The 19,321-nt window shown below is 41.6% G+C and overlaps 2 protein-coding genes across 2 annotated transcripts; both read left to right on the forward strand.

Moving 5' to 3' along the window:
* The first annotated feature begins 201 nt into the window (after positions 1–201).
* Positions 202–4,080, forward strand: LOC114910702 (uncharacterized). The gene is made up of 6 exons (XM_029252849.1): positions 202–281; positions 2,238–2,558; positions 2,965–3,159; positions 3,243–3,275; positions 3,587–3,883; positions 4,022–4,080. Exons 1-6 carry the CDS (start codon positions 245–247, stop codon positions 4,078–4,080), a joined length of 942 nt encoding a protein of 313 aa, XP_029108682.1. The 5' UTR covers positions 202–244.
* A 6,685-nt stretch (positions 4,081–10,765) lies between these two features.
* Positions 10,766–19,192, forward strand: LOC108927180 (uncharacterized). The gene is made up of 6 exons (XM_029253063.1): positions 10,766–11,041; positions 13,284–13,338; positions 15,582–15,920; positions 16,222–16,536; positions 17,905–18,213; positions 18,300–19,192. Exons 2-6 carry the CDS (start codon positions 13,302–13,304, stop codon positions 19,076–19,078), a joined length of 1,779 nt encoding a protein of 592 aa, XP_029108896.1. The 5' UTR covers positions 10,766–11,041; positions 13,284–13,301; the 3' UTR covers positions 19,079–19,192.
* Positions 19,193–19,321: the final 129 nt, after the last annotated feature.

Here is a 19,321-nt window from a genome sequence, read left to right on the forward strand (position 1 = left end):
TGATAAACAGATTAATGATGGACCTGAAATGCCAAGATTCGTTATTTGAATGCATGAAAATTCAACTGCGGTTTATTTCAAACTTCTCTGTGAGCATAACTTTATGCATAATATTTATCCATTATGCAGTCTGTTTTGTAAATTATTAATATATGTAGGTTATGTGATAAAAGGGCAACTAAATTGATAAATTCTAATTTTGCCATGTGATCCTTTGCAGATATTTAAGTTTTCTGAACTGGACATGATGAATTTGAGCTCAGTGTTCCTGATCTTCACTGGTAAGTGTGTGTGTGTGTGTGTGTGTGTGTGTGTGTGTGTGAGAGAGATTATTTATCTGGAGGTGCACTAACACCATTGAACTGAGGAATAACTGAAACTTAAAAAAAGTTGTTGTCCGATTACTATATTGGATCCCCCCCCCCCCCGATCTAATGAAAATAAACATGGAAAAACTCTCTCTACCAAACTCTTGGAGCTGATGTCTGATCGTTCAACTACTTCAGTACTTGGTAGAAAAGAGTACAACATGAGGATGTGTATAAGTTCTCCACAGCCTGACTAAAATGTGTTTTACTGTGGCATGAACTAACAACTGCTAACACTGCTGGAGAATGTGCTTTTGATTGACTGTTACACAGTTCAAATCACGTTAAACAGAATGTGCGTCACTTAACTTTTGTATGAATTATTTTCCACTAACTATTTCTTCGATCCCTTTTCCTTTTAGTAAGCTTTTATTGTGATCAGAATTAATAAAGCGTAATCAGTTGTCACAGTCAGGTTCCCGGTGGTCTGGAACTTATACCAGGAGCATAGGGTACAAAGCTAGTCAAGGATACAGGTTGGACAGGATTCCAGTCCATCACAGGGTGGTTCTTCATTGTGAACACAAGTCCTTTCGGACCTGAGAATTGAGTTATTCATAATGATCAGTTGAAATAACATGTATAATGAGCAAAAACCTAGACTCTTGAGCTATGAGAGTGTTTCCCCCCCCCGTGGTAAATATCTGCCATAGGATTAGCAAATACCGCACAGAGTTCTAGCATGTGACGTGAATTTTTGTCACTCTATTGTAACTGCAGTATAATAAGTACAATAATCACACATGATCTGATTGATCCTGAAGTTTAACATTAGTCCGTCTCTGTCAATTCATTCAAAACGTTTCAGTGGCTTTCAGTGCCAGCCTTGTAATTAACTGTGCAAAGTGGTCAGTTACATTCCTTGGATTGTTTCTTTGTGTGAATGATACTGTTTCCAAGTTCTACAGTGTTGGACTTGTTGAGGAGCTGGAGGGCACTCTTTCTTTTCTGGTACCTTCTTTTAATTTCTTAATGGCTGGGGAATATTTGCCATTGAATAAATTATTCTAATTGATTCCATCTGCCATCTTTCTGAGTTTTGGTTTTGTCATGTAAAGTTCAGGTCCTGCTGTGATGTGCACTGGCAGCAAATGGTTGTAGTGGACTGAGCGACTGAACTTCAGATGGGAGCAGAGCAGCCGAGCGGTTCTCTCTCGATCGAGGTGGCTGGTGCTCGCACCTCGGTGTTCTGAGCCCGCTGACGGAGTTGTTTATAACACATTGTAAATAAGAAAGGCTGATGAAGAACCATGACCCAGAGTGAGACCAGGCTGTCTGTACTCATCTCCACCCTTTTTACCGCAAGCATCATACGAAATTCACTAATATGCAAGCATGTAACTGTAGCAATAAGAAATAGAAGCATAACTAAGAAATTTAAAAAAACAATAAGTTGTCTACGCTACATTAACACGTAATTCTGGAGGTGGAGGATGATTAAGAGGCAGTGCTTTACTGATGGCCCACAGGTGGTAGATATAGAAGTCAGAGATCTTCTTCTGTAGCTTGTTTGCCTTCGCTTTGGTTCTTTTATCCAAAGCGACGCACATCTCAGCAAAAGTATAATTTATGCATTACCTTAAGAGAAAGAGACATAGCTGCAGACATGAAAGTCTCATGTAAACCTAGTTTGTTAACCTTCTAACCTTGCTAACCTTTGTTGCTGTACCTTCACTCTTGAAAAAACAGCATTTACGGTTCTGGATTGGTGTGTGTCAGCACTTTGGGTTGGGGTTCGGCATTAGAATTGACATATTAGCAGTTTGTTACTCAGATCCTTGTAAGTTGTCAGATTCACTCTGTATGTGCATGCATATACTTTACCTACTGTACTTTATTAAAAAATGTTCCTCCCACCCCCATCTCCAGGGTTTCTAGCTGAACTCTTTGCATCGCAAGTTGTGTCCCTGAAAGGCACTGCTGTCTTGTTCTGCTATAGAACACAAAACACTCCAGCAGAGCAGCAAGATGTGATCTGGAGGATAGCTGAAGGCCAACTTGTTGCCCAGTGGTCCCGGGGGCGGTTCACAGCAGGCCCTGGGTACGAGGGCAGAGTCCAGCTCTCTGAGAAAGGGATAGAGGGTGGAAACTTCTCTTTAACCATCTCACCTGTTGAGTACAATGATGAAGGTTCATATGACTGTTTCACAGGGTTTGATCATCTTGCTGTGGTGACACTAGGTGTTTCTGGTAAGTTTTTGTCCTTTGTATTACAAGCTCAGGTTCTGTCACTTATTTGTAATGCCAGTATTGCATTAATTGGTGTATTTAGTAGCTTTTTTTGTTTTTTTGCTATACAGTGGTTTATTTTTTTAACTGATCAATAACCTCAGTAATTTTTTTAGATTAGATTGCAAATCTGTGTCATGTTCTTAAGTGGAGAACTTACTGTGGTAAAATATCCACCTGTGTAAATGGGTAATAACACCGTAGGCTCTGTAGCTTATACTGAATAAAGTACCTGCTAAGTACATAAATATTATAAAGGATAATTTGTACTAAAATTGTACACTTCTAATTGTAAGCTTGTTGTGTTCTTTACAGCAATATTTACATGTTTTATTTATCATTACTGTCTGTTCTGTCACTTTCTCAGTGTCCACAGACAGGAATATCACTGCACAGGTTGGGGACCCTGTCACTCTCCCCTGCTATGCCAACGTCGGCAAACAGGCAAATCTCAGTCATCTTAACATCCGCTGGGAGAAAGATGGACAGACTGTGCTGGATATCCAGTCTGGTACAGGCTCCGGCTTCAAGAACAGAGTCAGTTTGTCTCCAGACCGTGTTCGTGTGGTGACCTGTCACTGACCATCAGCGCGGTGCTTTTCTCGGACAGAGGAGCTTACCGATGCTTCTTCAGCAATGATATAGGGACACCTGAAGGGATTAGTCTTTCTATTGCAGGTAAATATACAAGGGTCTGTCAAAGCCTGAGAAATGTTTTCCCAGGTGCACTGTATTGTGGAGCTGATACATTATTGCAGTTTCCTTCCTCAGAGGTGCAGGTTTCTTGAGCTCTAACTATGTGTGATACGTTTGACTCTATAGAAGTACAAGATCCAGATCATCAGTGTTCTTAATCTAACATTTTTTGAAGACCAAAGGACATATTTCACCCCGTACAGGTCCTGCTGCTGTGGTTATTGGTCATTTATCGAAATATTCAATCACTTCACCAGCTGCTGACCTGATAACCTCCATCTGTGTTCCCTCAGGCCGTCAGTCAAACATCACCATCCAGTCACCTGAGTCCCTCTTCCTGCCGCTCCACACTAAGGAACCAGTCCATGTTCTCTTCAGTTCTGGTGGCTGCACCAGTGTGTCTGTGTGTACTGTGGAGGGAGATTCTGTAGACTGTGGACCTCAGTACCAACACAGGGCATCTGTCCACAACTCAACTCTGATGCTGGAATACACAACACCAGCTGACAGTGGTGTGTACAGAGTGATGGACAACAGGACAAATGACACCATCAACACTGTATCTGTCAGTGTTACTGTTTCTCCTACAGGTATTGTTACTGTAACTTCATTTGAATTTTGTTGCTGCTGTTTTTATCCATACATCTGTTAAAATTTTATTGAACAGCCTCTTTTTTTTTTTTTTTTTTTTTTTTTTTTTTTTTTTTTTTCCCCTCTCTCTTTTACAGTGCTGTTCCCGCTCCTTTCTCTGTTGCTGCTGCTGGGGGCATGGTGTTGTTATGGATGACGGTACAAGAGTTCAAGAAGAAGAAGATTACGCAGATACATAAACTGTATCTGCTCTTCCTGGTTGTGATGCTGCTGCTGAATCTGGTGCTGGTGGCTCTCTCAGTGACAGTGACATTTAAACCTGGACATAAGGAACTGTATGTGACACTGGGTGCGGGGCTGGGGCTGGGGCTGTTCCTAGTCTTCAAGATGGTTTATAATGTCTATGACTTGTGAAAAAGTTAGTCAAGATCAGGAAGGAGAAGACTCTGTGGGGTACACTGAAGCTGGTTTTGCTGGTGTTGCTGTTGGTGCTTTTAGTGACAACGATAATGTTGCCGCAGCGGAAGTGGCTAAATTGGATCCCATTCCCAGTGCTGGGTCTGTTTATGATCTTGCACGTGATGATAATATATAAGCCACTACAGTATTTCCAGGAAGTGATGAGGACAGTGCAGAAAATTGAGAACAGCAATTGGTACGAACAGCTGCAAGAACTACATGCGGGACTGTAGTGCCATTGATCCTGCTGCTGTTGCTGTGGGTCGTGGAGTTGGTGCTTTCAGTTGTGTTGGCGGTTAAGGAGTTGGGGAAGAATTCATTTAGGGTTACTGTGGGGCCTCACTGTGGGGGATGGGATCTTGATAATGTTGTTGTTCTTGTTGTGCCTCCATGCTGGTTCCTGAGGGTTACCTCACAATGTCAATGTATTGCATATAGTGACAGGATCTTAATACTCATCTCAATATGAGAAGCAGGGCAACTCTCATGAAAACAAAACAGACACAGAAAGCAGTGTTTCTCTCAGCCAACCATCAACTGAGCATAGATTATCCTGAATATATACACCAGCAAACCAGAACAGTTACTGTCTGAAGGATCAACGGTCAAATACCAAAGTGTAACACTGTATGGTACTATGAAATCTTGCACCTTTTTATATTAAGTTTGATCAGACCTTTTGTCTGTTCACAAAAATGAATCTGAGAGGAAAAACAGAATTTATTTTTTTTGGTGTGGAAGATAAATAATTGTGCACATTGGTATGAAAAGAGCTGTCCTTTCAGTTTGTAGCAAGAATTGCAACTAGATGGTCCCTGTAGCTGTTGGCCAGAGTCTGCAGTCACGTTTTCACGCTGTGACTGTCTACTGCTACAGCTGTGTGTTTTTGTAGGAGGCCCTTGCAGAGAACTGTCAGTCTTGAATTTGAACAGTTTTCACCAACCATTACATTATTGTGAGTTGGTGGCCGGAGCTGGACAGGTGCAGATACCAGTGTCCTGAACAGCACAGGAAGACAGAGTGGAGGTCCAGAGGAGTTCGGGAACGAGGCCATGGTGAATACAGATTCATCACCTGGACGCCTGTTGTGACCACGGATTGTTGACGCACATTCAACTCGTGAGCAGCTGTTTGTAGCCTTAACCTGTACTTGAAGTGCACATTAGTATAAGGTGCCTTTTTATAGTTTCAGCTGTAGAAATGTAGGAGGGAGCTGAAACTTGACAAGTTAGTGTGAGTATTAATGTGTGTCAGGAATGGGGGGGGACAATGTCCTGTCTGTGTGTAATATGAGCGCTTATGTGTTACACTATTTGTAGGTTTTAAGTGCTTGTGTGGAGTGTGTGCTGTCTGTATAAGCATTCCTACTGGATGGTGCTGGAAGATGTCATGGACGTATACTTTAATCATTTTGTTTGTTCTGCTGCTGGTTTCTCAGGGTTACCTCACAATTTCAATGTATTGTATACAATGACAAGTATCTTAATATTGAGATGATATTTATATTGCTAAATTTTAAATTAAATGTTTTTCAATAAAAGCCTGATGCTTGTCATACTTTGTTACCCTACTGATGCTCCTACTGTTACTCAAAGTAAAGTATCTACCCTAAGTTAATTTGGTAAAAATTAGCCAGCTGTATAAAATGGGTAAGTCATTGTAAGATGCTTTGGAGAAAGTCAGCTAAATATATACAAGAAATGTAAAATACAGGTGTATATAGTTTCACTGTTCAGTTTTGTTTATATATTTATAAGGTCACTGCAGCCACTCAGGTCTTGATCAAATCTTCAGATTGCTTCAAATGCTCTGACAATTATTTTTATGACAATGAAATTAGTGTCTTTTACCTCATTAATATACAATAGCTGCTAGGAGTAGAAGACAAAAACACATATTTGCTCTTGTCAACGTCTGACTCTTAAGTGACGTGTCATTCACTGCTGCAACTAAATTTTGTGAGATAATTTAGATGAGGGTTTATTGAGTTAAACAAAACATGAGGAGAAAGTTCAGTGGTATTGTAAAGTATCGAGTCATAAATTTAGATATGTTGTAGTGAAATGCAGCAGTGTCTTATCTGGGAAGTGACCAGATGTGTTTAAAACCACACTTTATGTTTTGTTTAAAAAAAAAAAAAAAAACCTCCATCACACATAATAAACCAAGTGAACAAACCAACACTACCACTAACTAAAGGGGGGAAAAAGTTGGTAAAAGAAAAAACAATCACACATGAAAACAAATAACAGCAACACTAAACACAAGTTTACTCAGTCCATGCGGAGTTTGTAGGTTCCTCCCATGTCTGTGTGGCTTTCCTCCAGGTGCTCTGGTTTCCACCGACAGTCCAAAGACATGCTTTTCAGGTTCCCCAATAGTGTCTGAGTGACAGAGAGTGTGTGTGTGTGTGTGTGTGTGTGTGTGTGTGTGTGTTCTCCACTGATGTATGGATGAGTGACCCAGTGTAAGCAGTGTATCTAGCAGTGTAAGTCACCTTGGTGAATAAGGTGTGTGAGCTGATAACACTATATAGCGTTCATTGGAAGTTGCTTTGGAGAAAAGCATCTGCTAATGCTTACCGTCCAAAGCCTGTCCACTGCTGCAACGCATCCTGTTTTCCATACTGTGACTGAACTTGAATTTCTGCACCTAGCTGGAAGCAGCTACCCTCAGTGAAATATATAAATCCAGTAGTTGTGGAAACATATATTAAAACTGGATTGATCCAGAACTGTGGAAAAGTATTTGCCACATTGCCATCCATCATCAACCAAGGTGGGATTGCACTGAACCAGAGCCTTACCCAGCAACACAGGCCACAGCACACCAGTCTGGCACCAGGCACTGCCCAAAAGGGCTTGAACCACAGACCTGCCACACAGCAGACGCTGGCTGAACCCACTGCATCACCACATCCTCTATACTGCATTGTAATTTTTTCTATTTTTGACATTTAGAATTGTATATTAATGGAGCTGAGGGAGGAGGGGAAAAAAGACTGCTTTTATTTCCTTGATGTTGGAGATAATGAGATGTGTCTTTGCAGATGTGAGAGATAACTGCCCCTTCTCAGTCAATGACTGGTTCAACCACAAGTGCAATAATTGCAACTAAGCAATAGTTTCAGCTGTAGAAATGTAGGAGGGAACAAACTTGACAAGTTAGTGTGAGTATTAATGTGTGTCAGGAATGGGGGGGGGGCAATGCCGTATTTGTGTAATATGAGCTCTTATGTGTTACACTATTTGTAGGTTTTAAGTGCTAGTGTGGAGAATTTCCATGTATCAAGCTATGACTCTTGTTACTAATACAGTTTACATTGTGGTCTGGTGCTTTGTGCTTCTGGAGTTTCATCCTGACCATCGTGGCCCTGTATTGAAACAATGGTGACTAATACTGAGAGGAACAGATTTAAAACATATCTGTACAACTGGGACAGAAGTGCATTTGCACTTCTCCTGGCAGCACTCATGTACTGCATCACCTTGGTAAAAAGTGCAAAATTGTCATCAATGTCCGTTTTCATCATCGCAAACCATTGTTGCTGTTGTGGGAAATTTGGCGTTTGGTTTCTTTGCTTGCTGCAAGGACAACAAACTATTTTATTTAATACATCAAATCAAATTAGTAGCCAAATTTCATATCCATAAATGCAAATTATCTCGTAAGAAAGCTGACTTTATCAATCAGTACATTGCTACCATCCAAAACTCGGTTTTTAAAAACAATTGAAACTATTACATCTCAGACAACACTCAGCGAACGGAGTGATCATAAAAACATCATAAATTAATTTGTACATCAATATCATCCCTAACGCCTCCTGAGAACTTCCATATATACTCAAACATTTAATCATAGTAGTTCATACACCTCTAGACATTTCTCTAAAACTGATCCACACAGATAAACACCAGAATAAATGAAAAATAAGAAACACAAGAATAGATAACTGATTTAAAACACCCTATATACCTACAGACTGGCTCCACACACCCGTCTTTGCAGGAAACAAATGAGAAAATTTTGTTTTCCATTTGTTTTGTTTTTATGAAGCACCCAAGGTGAGCTTGTAAAAGTGATTTCTGAACTTGCTGTCAGTGCATAAAACATGCAGATATTGAAACCTGTGGCAGAAAACACACTTGGACCATAAAGCACTGAACCACGAGAAAGTACAGTATAGATCTTATTCTTACCCCTATTTATTTCATATACACTGTGTTTATATGTATATATATGTATGACTAAAAAAAAAAATTCCCCACTCGCCCCCTTTTTGCGGGCAGTCTTACTCCTTCAAGCTTGGATCCTCTACCAGAGGCCTGGGAGCTTGAGGGTTCTGCGCAGTATCTTAGCTGTTCCTAGGACCGCGCTTTTCTGGACAGAGATCTCGGATGTTGTTCCCGGAATCTGCTGGAGCCACTCTCCCAGCTTAGGGGTCACAGCCCCAAGTGTTCCGATTACCACGGGGACCACTGTGGTGGACCTTCACCTTCCACATCTTTTCTAGCTCCTCTCTCAGTCCTTGGTATTTCTCAAGCTTCTCATGTTCTTTTTTTCTTCCCAAGCGATGGCAACATCTATCACTACAGCTTTCTTACTCTGTTTGTCCACCACTACTATGTCCGGTCTGGTTAGCCATTACCAGTTTGTCAGTCTGGACGCAGGCTCTTAGTGTCCTGTTCCTTCAGGATCAGGATTGTCCAGCCTTCTGTTAACCATTCAGGGTGGGTCCCATCCATTAGCAACTGGTTCATTTGTGTTGCCAGGCACTCCCTGGGTTAGCTTCTTTAGCCAGAAGGCATGGATCATGTCAGTTCTTCATACTTGAGACTTTTTCCTGGATGTCTGCCACTGTGATGGTTACTGGATCCTGTTCAGGGAGGTTGCTGTGCTCTTAGATCCACTAGCCCCTGGGCTTTGTTGTTATGTGATGCCTCCTTCTCCCCTATGTTTTTCCAGTATTGCTCTCTCTTGTGTACCTTCAGGCAGTGAGTCTTTGCTTGACAATTTCTAAGGCCTCAGGTATAGACAGCGTCTTCATCACACCTTTCTGCAGTTCTGATAGCTGGCTAACTTCCCTTTGTGCTGCCTTGATCTTGGCCTCTAGCCTTCTTTTCCATACTGCTTCTTATGCTTGGTATTCATGTTGTATCCAAGGATCACGGTTGCTGTATTGTACATCAGCTGGTTGGTCTCAGTAGGGATTGTTCATAATGCTGCATTCACATTTTCTCATAGACTTTCAGTAGGTACTTCACTTGGTCTTGGTAATTGGCCACAGGTGTCCTTCTTAGCCATGATCTTATCTCTTAGGTCAGCTGCTCTTGCATTCAGCTTACAAGGGCGCATTGTTCTTGGGGCTTGGTTCCCAATCTCAGAGTATGGGGATGATGATATCCCCCCCCAACCTGTCCTGGCTCCCCCTTGCATAACATTTGTGTTGTACCTCATCAATCTCTAGTTGTGATAGCAGTTGTTGTAACACTGAGCTACTAGTTGTTTAGGCATTAGTCTTGATGTTGGGTTTCAAAGTATCCATAGGCCCCACATCCTCTTCATGTAACCCCTTTCACTGGGGTCACTTGTGTAGTAGCATTCCAACAGTTCCCTATTCTCCTCTCTTGTCCATGCATGCCTTCTTCTAGTTCCAGTAGCCCACTTATCATCAGCATGTCCTGGTTCCCCAACATCTGGCACAGACCTTGTTAATCCAGGCAACATCTGAGCTGGCATGGTTCTCTTTGTTTGTTTCACTCTCATATCCAAGGTAGGCAGAGCCAAGCATAAGGAGGTCTTGCCTAAGGACCCCCTACTAGAGGGTAGGCCATGACCAGGATTCAAACCCCAGTTTCCCAGGTGAAAGACAGCAATCTTACCACTACACTATCCAGCCACTTATTTATGTGTATGTAAGTATACTTTCGGAACCACTTGTCCCATACAGGGTCACGGGGAACCGGAGCCTACCCGGCAACACAGGGCACAAGGCCAGAGGGAGAAGGGACACACCCAGGACGGGACGCCAGTCCGTCGCAAGGCACCCCAAGCAGGACTCGAACCCCAGACCCACCGAAGAGCAGGACCAGGTCCAACCCACTGCGCCACCGCGCCCCCTAGCATTACATATATACATATTTATTTATTGGTGATACCAGACTGTACATTTATTAAATACCTTTGACGCTATAAATCGTCATGTAATCGCACAGCAAGAAAAACTTTCGTTAAATGTTTTAAACCTAGTCTTTACATTTTACGGGTAGATTCACATTTTAATTTATTTGTAGGTTTTACCTAATGTGGAAAGGTGCAGGGCTTTTAAACACAATAAATTCACTGTAACTCACGGTTAAACGTTGCAGTAGTATTACATGACACTTACAGTATATTATTTTGGAAAATTATGGCTCAGATGTGTCACTTTATGTATTCATATTCAATGTAATAATAATGCAGTGCATGTGGGTGTTTACTGTTCGTAAGCAATTATATTACCATATGATTTGTACCTTACTATTTCATTATTTCGCTGTATATATATTCCTTTTGTCTAACATTTCGTCATACGTGTCATGCGAGAATATGTTAATAGACGTCAGACTAAGGCCACGCCTCCCCAAAAATGGGAAAAAGTTAGAGAAGCGTTTCGGTTGAGCGGCGGAGCTGGTGATCGAGTGAAAAATGGTTCTGTGAGTTTTTCTCGGTTTTTAGAGCCTTCAGTTACGGATTATTATTTGTACTTGAATGTTACATCAAGTCCGCCAAGAGACATTTGTTTTTGGTTTGGTTTCATTTGTTGAGATTTTATTGTATCGATTTCAAATCGTCATTGATTGATTTAACTTCATCATGCCTGATCCTTAGTTTTAAGTAGTTTTATCTGAAATCGGAAATGAAATGGAGAGATAGAGAGAGGAAAACAGAGATTTTTTTTGTAGTATACTGTAAATAGATGTGTCGTTAAACTCGTTTTGCGCAGTCGGTTTTGCTTTCGTTTTCACAAATTAATAATAATTTCTCATAATAAAATATGCATACATATATAAATATACATATCTGAATTTACACACACACACACAGTGCATTTATCAGATGATTTCATAAAAATCTACTGCCCTGAGGCTGATGTATTAAAACGCGTTATTTAAACATACTACATACATAGTTGATTTAAATAACCTTTTGTAAATTTATATGAAACAACGTTTTTGAAATATCTTGATTGTTGAATGCTCTTCAAATCAGCCAGAGATGTCTTCATATTGTCTATTTTGTGTTCCCGGTCCCAGCTTTTTGGATGCCTTACTGGGATGGAACATGACGTCGTTCTGGGTTTTGAACGCCAGTACATTTTAACCTTAGTCTTTTGTCTTCGTCCTAAATTTTAGTCTTTACTTCTCCGCCCGTGTAATGAATACTGCAATATCGTTTAAAAACTGGCTTCATGAAATTAAATTACACAAACCCATAACGTAATAATAGGGGTAAATTAAAAATCTCATTTTTGATCGGTTAAGTTTGTTGGATGCCTTAATTTCACGGACGAGTTAATAATTCCAAAACGGAAAATTATGAAAACTTTGGGTTGGCGCAGTGGCACAGTGGGTTGGACCAGGTCCTGCTCTCCCGTGGGTCTGGGGTTCAAGTCCTGCTGGGGTGCCTTGCGACGGACTGGCGTCCCGTCCTGGGTGTGTCCCCTCCCCCTCCAGCCTTACTCCCTAAATTGCCGGATTAGGCTCCGGCTCCCTGCGACCCCCTATGGGACAAGCGGTTCATAAAGTGCGTGTGTGTATTTAACGTTGATGAAGTACAAAAAAAAAGACAGCAACAATGTTGCGAGTCTTAGAAGAAGAATAACTAAACACATCACTGCGACGTGTGGAAGAGCAGCAATAATATATTGATCTTTTCGCCATGCCATGTTGTTGAGGGGGCATCTAACTGCAAAATAAATGAAATATTATTGCAATTAAACTCAACAAAAAAACAATACCTTCAGCTTTATCTTAACTCCACTGGGGCAACTAGGGGTCCCTACTCATGTTCTTATCAAATACAGCTGGCTCTGGGTGCACTACCTGAACATTTCAATGTCTTCTCATTTCCCATCTCCTCACTTTTCTTTGAGCTATGAGGCTTACAACAGGGCAGCAGGTGGTGCAATGGTTAAAAATGTGAGCCTGCTTTCTGGTTCAACTGCCACGCTCCATTCCTGTTGTACCCAGATCAAAGTACTTACACCAAGTTATTCCTGAAAGAATACCATGTTGAATAAATGACTTGTGACAATGAATAGAAACTCTAATGTCTGTAATGTCTTACTCCACAATGTCGGCTCACCTGGACGTGAGCCTGATACGGGTGCGCGTTGCTGTAACGTCCAGACATGGACGTTTTAAGTATAGTGACGCCCCGTGCAGAGTAAGTGCACAGTGCAAACTGGGAAGTACAGTGTAGAGGTGAACCGAGGAACAGGGGACAAAAAGACACACAGTCTATTTTCACAAAGATGAAAAGTGAACCATGAATCTGTGAGTAGAACTTTAATACGGAGGTGTGACAAAATACCAGACTGGAACGATGGACCTGGAAAAAGAGCACAAAAGACAGGAGTAGACAGGACAGGCATGTGGGACTGGAACATACACCTATAGAACATGTACTGAAGACTTTAGAAAGCGGTAACTAAAGTTCCTTGGAAATCGCAATGGAACATTCATTAAGAACCTGCAATCTATCCTCAGTTGTGTGTTCATTTTATAACTGACTGATCACCAGATTGTGAAGAGGTGCACGGGTCTGGGATAGTGGTACTGAGTGGCACCTCCTCTGGCATCTAGGGGTATTGTCCCTGTGACTCATGACGGGACTAATAGTATTTCTGCAAAAAATGAAAGCTATAACTTAACCTTTCCATTTGTTCCATTAAAGGTATGCTGAACTGCTAACATGATGGGCCAACATTCAGTCATCTTTGCCTTACTTGGTAAGCTCTGTATCTGTGTGTATTTAAGTGTGTGCTGTAACGGTATGAAGGGACAAACGGCATTTGGGTGGAGCAAAGTAACATGCTAGAGACATGTGTGTTTGTGCGAGAGAGAGAGTTAGGAGGGAAGTTTGCGGAAAGGCTATAGGGCTATATCAGTGTGGAAATGAGAGATTATTTAGAGGGAAAATTCACCCTCGATGGTGTCACCCCCCCACCCCCTCATGGACCTCCTCCCATACCAGACTGTACAAAATCCTTAGCATTGTTTTTTCTATCGTTACTCGTAAATTGTAATTCCCGAATATCACTGAATGTAATGGCAATAGTAGTGAAATAACTGGCAAAATTATTATTACACCTTTAAATTACAATATGATACGCACAGCTTAAATGTATTTACTTTTACATAGTTTCATGCAGTTAAAGTGAAAATCCGGTAAGAAAACAATAGAATTTGAAGTGAAAATGTTTTAGAACTAAAATTATGTTTATTTTAATGTTAAACTTTACCGTTATGTGAGATACATTATTGGATTTGGTTTGCATAATCAAAAATTGCCCAAATAATGTAGAAGTTGTAGACAAATGCATATGGAAATAAATTCATGAATTAAACCATACCATAAAAATAAACAGGAACAAATGCACAAGCATTTCAGCACTTAGTAAACATCTCGAGTAAATCAGAACTTTCCTCCTTTCCTGGCCTTCAAAGCTGTGAACTTGTGAGTCACTTCATCGAAATCAATGCCTTACTCCAACTCACTTTCAGGTGATAATATCACAAGATCAGAAAGCCTTGACTGTCCCCTGGTAGATCCAAAAATGTGACAAAATCAGTGACTACAAAAATACCAGCGGCAATGAAAACAACAGCGTGCAAACAAAACCACGTGATTCGAAGCGTCGTTGTGACTGGGCGATAATGAGAGCACTGAGCGGAGCGCATGAGAATGTTCTGTTCTGTGGGTACAACTCTCGTGTGGGACAGCTGGTAGCGTAGTGGTCCCTTGAGCAAGATATTTACTCTAAATTACTCCAGTAAAATTACTCAGCTGTATAAATGGGTAGATAATTGTAACCTTAACACTGTAAGTCGCTTTGGAGAAAAACGTCAGCTAAATGAATAAATGTAACTGTAAATGTGTGATTCAAATAAAGCATCTGTATCTGAGTCAATCCGCCTGGTCTCCTGCATTCACCATGACACTGGGCTTGCGAAAAATCGTTTCGATTTTATGACTAACTAGAGTGAAATTTTTTTTAAAAATTTCTGCACAGAAATTTTATAGACAGTCATTTTTGTGTCACATCCTCTGATGGTGTCACTCACTGTGGTTCGCACCCCTCAGCTGGAGGGAACAGTTAAAAATGATGAAAGTTGGTTGATGGAAATCTAGGTTCATTGTAAGAAGGCAGGGGGTGCGGTGACGCAGTGGCTTGGACCAGGTCCTGCTCTGTGGTGGGTCTGGGGTTTGAGTCCTGCTTGGAGTGCCTTGCGATGGATTGGCGTCCCTCCTGGGTGTGTCCTCTCCCCCTCCAGCCTTACGCCCTGTAAGGGACAAGCGGTTCAGGCGGTGTGTCTGTGTGTGTGTGTGTTTGTGTGTGTGTAAGAAGACATTAGTAGTAAATGTGTTCATGTTGCTCCCTTTGTACTATATTACACAAATCATGAGACCCGTGGAAAGGAATCACCAGGGAGATTTTTGATTTGATATAGGGGGGAAGGTATGAGCCTTTCTCACACATCCATTCAATGTCTCTGTATGCGTAGCTGTGTCATCTGCCACACAGCAAATACAACACCTTGTTCCCTTTACCTGAAATTGTCCCTGAATGAGCCTGACAGTAGCAGGCCTCTGCTTAATGCTCAGGCAGACCAAATGAAATATCATAAAGTGGATGATCACGCAATATTCCTGATGTACCGGCAGAGCATCCACAACGCTCCATGTACTGGGCCAACATTTCAGACATTCCTGAAATGCCACAACATGTAGAGAGACGTTTGCCGTTTCCAATAACGCCATGTGAAAACAATTTAATAGATGTTTTTTTTAAGAAACTCATACATCTGATAATTGTTGGGAAGGATACATTTTTGTTAATGTTCATTTAATTTCATAAAAAAATTAATCTGTTTGTAAACAATGAAAAACCTTTAAAAAGTAGCTGTCAAATTCTTGCAGTGTTCTTTGTTTTTCTCCCTTGCCCTCAACCTAAATGCTTGTCTTTCTCAGTTTCCATAGGCTTTGTGACTGAAGGCTCTGCTGTAGAATCCCTGGTTGTGTCCCTGAAAGGCACTGCTGTCCTGTGCTGCTATGGGCCCGAGTTCACGGGCTCTCCTGCTGACCAGCAACATTTTAAGTGGACATCTGGTGGTCAACTTGTTGCCCAGTGGTCCCAGGGGCAGTTCACAGCAGGCCCTGGGTACGAGGGCAGAGTCCAGCTCTCTGAGAAACGGGTAGAGGATGGAAACTTCTCTCTCACCATCTCACCTGTTGAGTACAATGATGAAGGTTTATATGACTGTTTCACAGGGTCTAAGCATCTTGCTGCAGTGACAGTAGATGTTTTAGGTAAGTTTTTGTCGTTTGAAGAGTCTTCTAAGCATATAAAATACTGAAAAGCAAAACATTGTACAGGTGGTTCTCGACTTACGATGGTTCGACTTACGATTTTTTCGACTTTTCGATGGTGAGCTGGCGATGGACATTCAGTAGAAATCGTACTTCGCAGAACGTAACCCCATCGTAAGTCGGGGACCACCTATGCTGTTAAATATCACGTTTAACGGAGTAGTTAATTATCTGCCTGTTTTTCCATCTTATTTAAGAAAAGACTGCATATTTATTTTACCATGTTCTGTCTCACTTTCAGTGTCTGTCACAATATCTCTATGGGTAGGGGACCCCGTCACTCTCCCCTGCTATGCCAATGTCAACAAGCAGACGGATGACAGTCAGCTTAACGTCCGTTGGGAGAAAGACGGAGAAACTGTGCTGCAGGTTCAAACTGGCACAGTTAACACAGGCTCCAGGTTCAGAAATCGGGTCAGTGTGTCTCCAGACCGTGTTCGTCTGGGTGACCTGTCACTGACCTTCAGCATGATACGTATCTCAGACAGAGGAGCCTATCAGTGCTTCTTCAAAGACAATAAAGGAACACCTGATGGGATCATCCTCAGTGTTGCAGGTAGAATATGCTTTAAATCTTCCATCCTTCCTTCCATCTATCCATCCATCCATCCATCCATCCATCTGTTCATCCTTAATAACCACCAGTCCATTACAGGGCAGTCACACACATTGACTACCACATACACACACTAAGGACAACCTAAGCTCAATGATCCACCTGAAACACATCTTTGGACTTTGGGAGCACAAAGCGGAAATTCCCCTCAACACAGCATTAAAGCACAAACTGGGCTGGATATAAACACATATCCAAACTTGCAACCTATGTGCTGTACAACACCAGTGTCACCCAGTTACTCAGTGGTTAACTATTTGCACCATGCCACCCCTTAAATATTCTCTGTGTATTTAATTGTGTTGTTTTTGTTCAGCCCCATGCTTTTGTTATAGATTCTTTATTACGGCAGCACTGCAACAGCTTTTGGAAATGGATGGGTAGATGTTTCTGTACAGTTAACACACTTTAGACTTCATTGTTCAGTTATTCATTTGTCAAAAGTGGTTCAGTGAGGTATGATTTGTTTGCTGTTTCGTCTTCAAACTTTGAGTTAACACAGTCCTCCGACAGGAGTCAGACTGATGCTATTAGTATCAGTTAGAAGTACACTGCCTTATGTGAAAAACTTCTGAGTTATGAATTTTTGAGCTATTGACCAATGCCCAAAAAAACTATTAACTATAAGTATTAATATTTCATGATGATTTCATCCAACCATCCATTTTCATTAACCACTTGTCCTGGTCAGGGTGGCTGGGGTCCAAAACCTAGAAAAATTTTTTGTTTTTTTTTAATTATAGCTGTATCTGAGACTTTTACAGAAATTACTCAGTGAATAGAGGTACATGTCCATTATGCTTTTTTTGATCAAACTGTAGTAAATTGGGTTCTTACGAATGGGAGTGTTGGTGTGGGCTCAGTCTCGAATGATCAAAGTAGTTGCTCTTTAAGGTTAAACACTTCAAGTCCCAGTTGCATTTTTGAGTTGAACTACAAGTGTTTGTACAATGTGTGAATGACGTGAACCCTTAAAGAAGCTTACATTCCTCTTTCAGTTGGACAAGAAAATGACGACAAGAACTTGTTTTAACATCTGTCAAAACCTAAGATGAAAATCTTTGCTGTTGAGCCTACTGTATTTTATGGGGAATACATTCCTACCATATTCATTCTAAAGTATTGTAATGTGTTTAGAGATGGCTGGGAACCAATTAATTACTGTTAACTATTTACTGACATTCTCAGATGACAAAAGCATGCTGTAGCCTGTTCTGCTGTTGTTTCTTGCAGGTCTTTTACCTAAATCTTCTTTAACTGCTTCACCAGCAGCTGCTCACCTGATAACCTCCGTCTGTGTTCCCTCAGCTCATCAGTCAAACATCACCATCCAGCCATCTGAGTCCCTCCTCCTGCCGCTCCACATTGTAGAACCAGTCCGTGTTCTGTTCAGTTCTGGTGGCTCCACCAGTGTGCCCGTGTGTACTGTGGAGGGAGATTCTGTAGACTGTGGACCTCAGTACCAACACAGGGCGTCTGTCCACAACTCAACTCTCATGCTGGAATACACAACAACAGCTGACAGTGGTGTGTACAGAGTGATGGACAACAGGACCAACAACACCATCAACACTGTGTTTGTCAGTGTTACTGTTCTTCGTTCAGAGCTCATCTCAGGTACAGCTCGCTTTACTTTTTCATAACAAATGTTGTTACTTTTGTTTCTGTATAATTAATATTTGAATTTTCTGTTCTCCCAACAGCTGTGATTTTGCTGTTCATCCTGGTCTCGCAAATGTTGGTGATTTTAAGGCTAACATGGTTATGGCACAGGTCAGATATTCGGAAGATGCGTTGTGGAACAAGGCTGATGCTCCTGTTACTGCTGCTCACTGTGGGGCTTGTGCTTCTAGGGCTTTCCGTGACAGTGATGGTAAAACCTGGGTGGAAGATGAATTTTGCGTTTGGTGTGAATAGGGGCCTGTTCATTGTCTTCCAGATGGTCATAATATATTCAAATCTGGGAATGCCCTGGAGAAGGACTGTGGTCATACTGAAGCTGCTGGTGTTTCTGGTGCTGTTGGGTCTCTTGGTGACAGTGAAAGTAAAACCTGTGTGGAAGGAGTTAAATGTGGTATTTTGCCTGGGGCTCCTGGTGTTTGTCCTCTTCCAGGTGCTGTTAATATACATGACTGTGAAAGATGCCTTCAGTGTGATAAGGCTTCTGCAGGACAAGACCCAGAGAGAGCGAGAAACATTGCAATCGATTCTGCTGGCGCAGCTGCAGTGGCTGATTTTACTCCTGCTGTTGGGGTTTCTGGATTTGGGAGCTTCAGAGGTGGTGGTGATAATGGGCTTGCGGGAGGGCCTGTCTTCAGGGCTTCTGTTGGGAATGACTGTGGGGATGGGGCTGGGTGTGATCCTGATCCTGATCATTTTAAGAAAGCGCTATCTGGTGTCCAAACCAAAGAGAACGGAGAACAAAAATGCACAGTTGGAATTCTTGAAAAGAAGCACAGAAACTGTTGCTGACCCGACCTGAGTTTCTGAATGTTTATTTCCAAGAAACTTACAGAATTAAATTACCTGCAATCATTTACCCACTTGGATACTTTTTTACTGGATACATTTACATACCTTGCTCAGGGATGCTACAGCAGTCAATGAGATTCAAACCTAAAGTTACAAAGGTGGTAACCTTTGGATCAAAAGTTAATGGCTCTCAGTATTATGCTGTCAGCTGAACATATGCAATTGTGAGTGTAAAAGTGCTACCAGGAGCAAG

Source organism: Scleropages formosus, chromosome 6, assembly GCF_900964775.1.
Source record: "Scleropages formosus chromosome 6, fSclFor1.1, whole genome shotgun sequence".
Lineage (NCBI taxonomy): Eukaryota > Metazoa > Chordata > Actinopteri > Osteoglossiformes > Osteoglossidae > Scleropages > Scleropages formosus.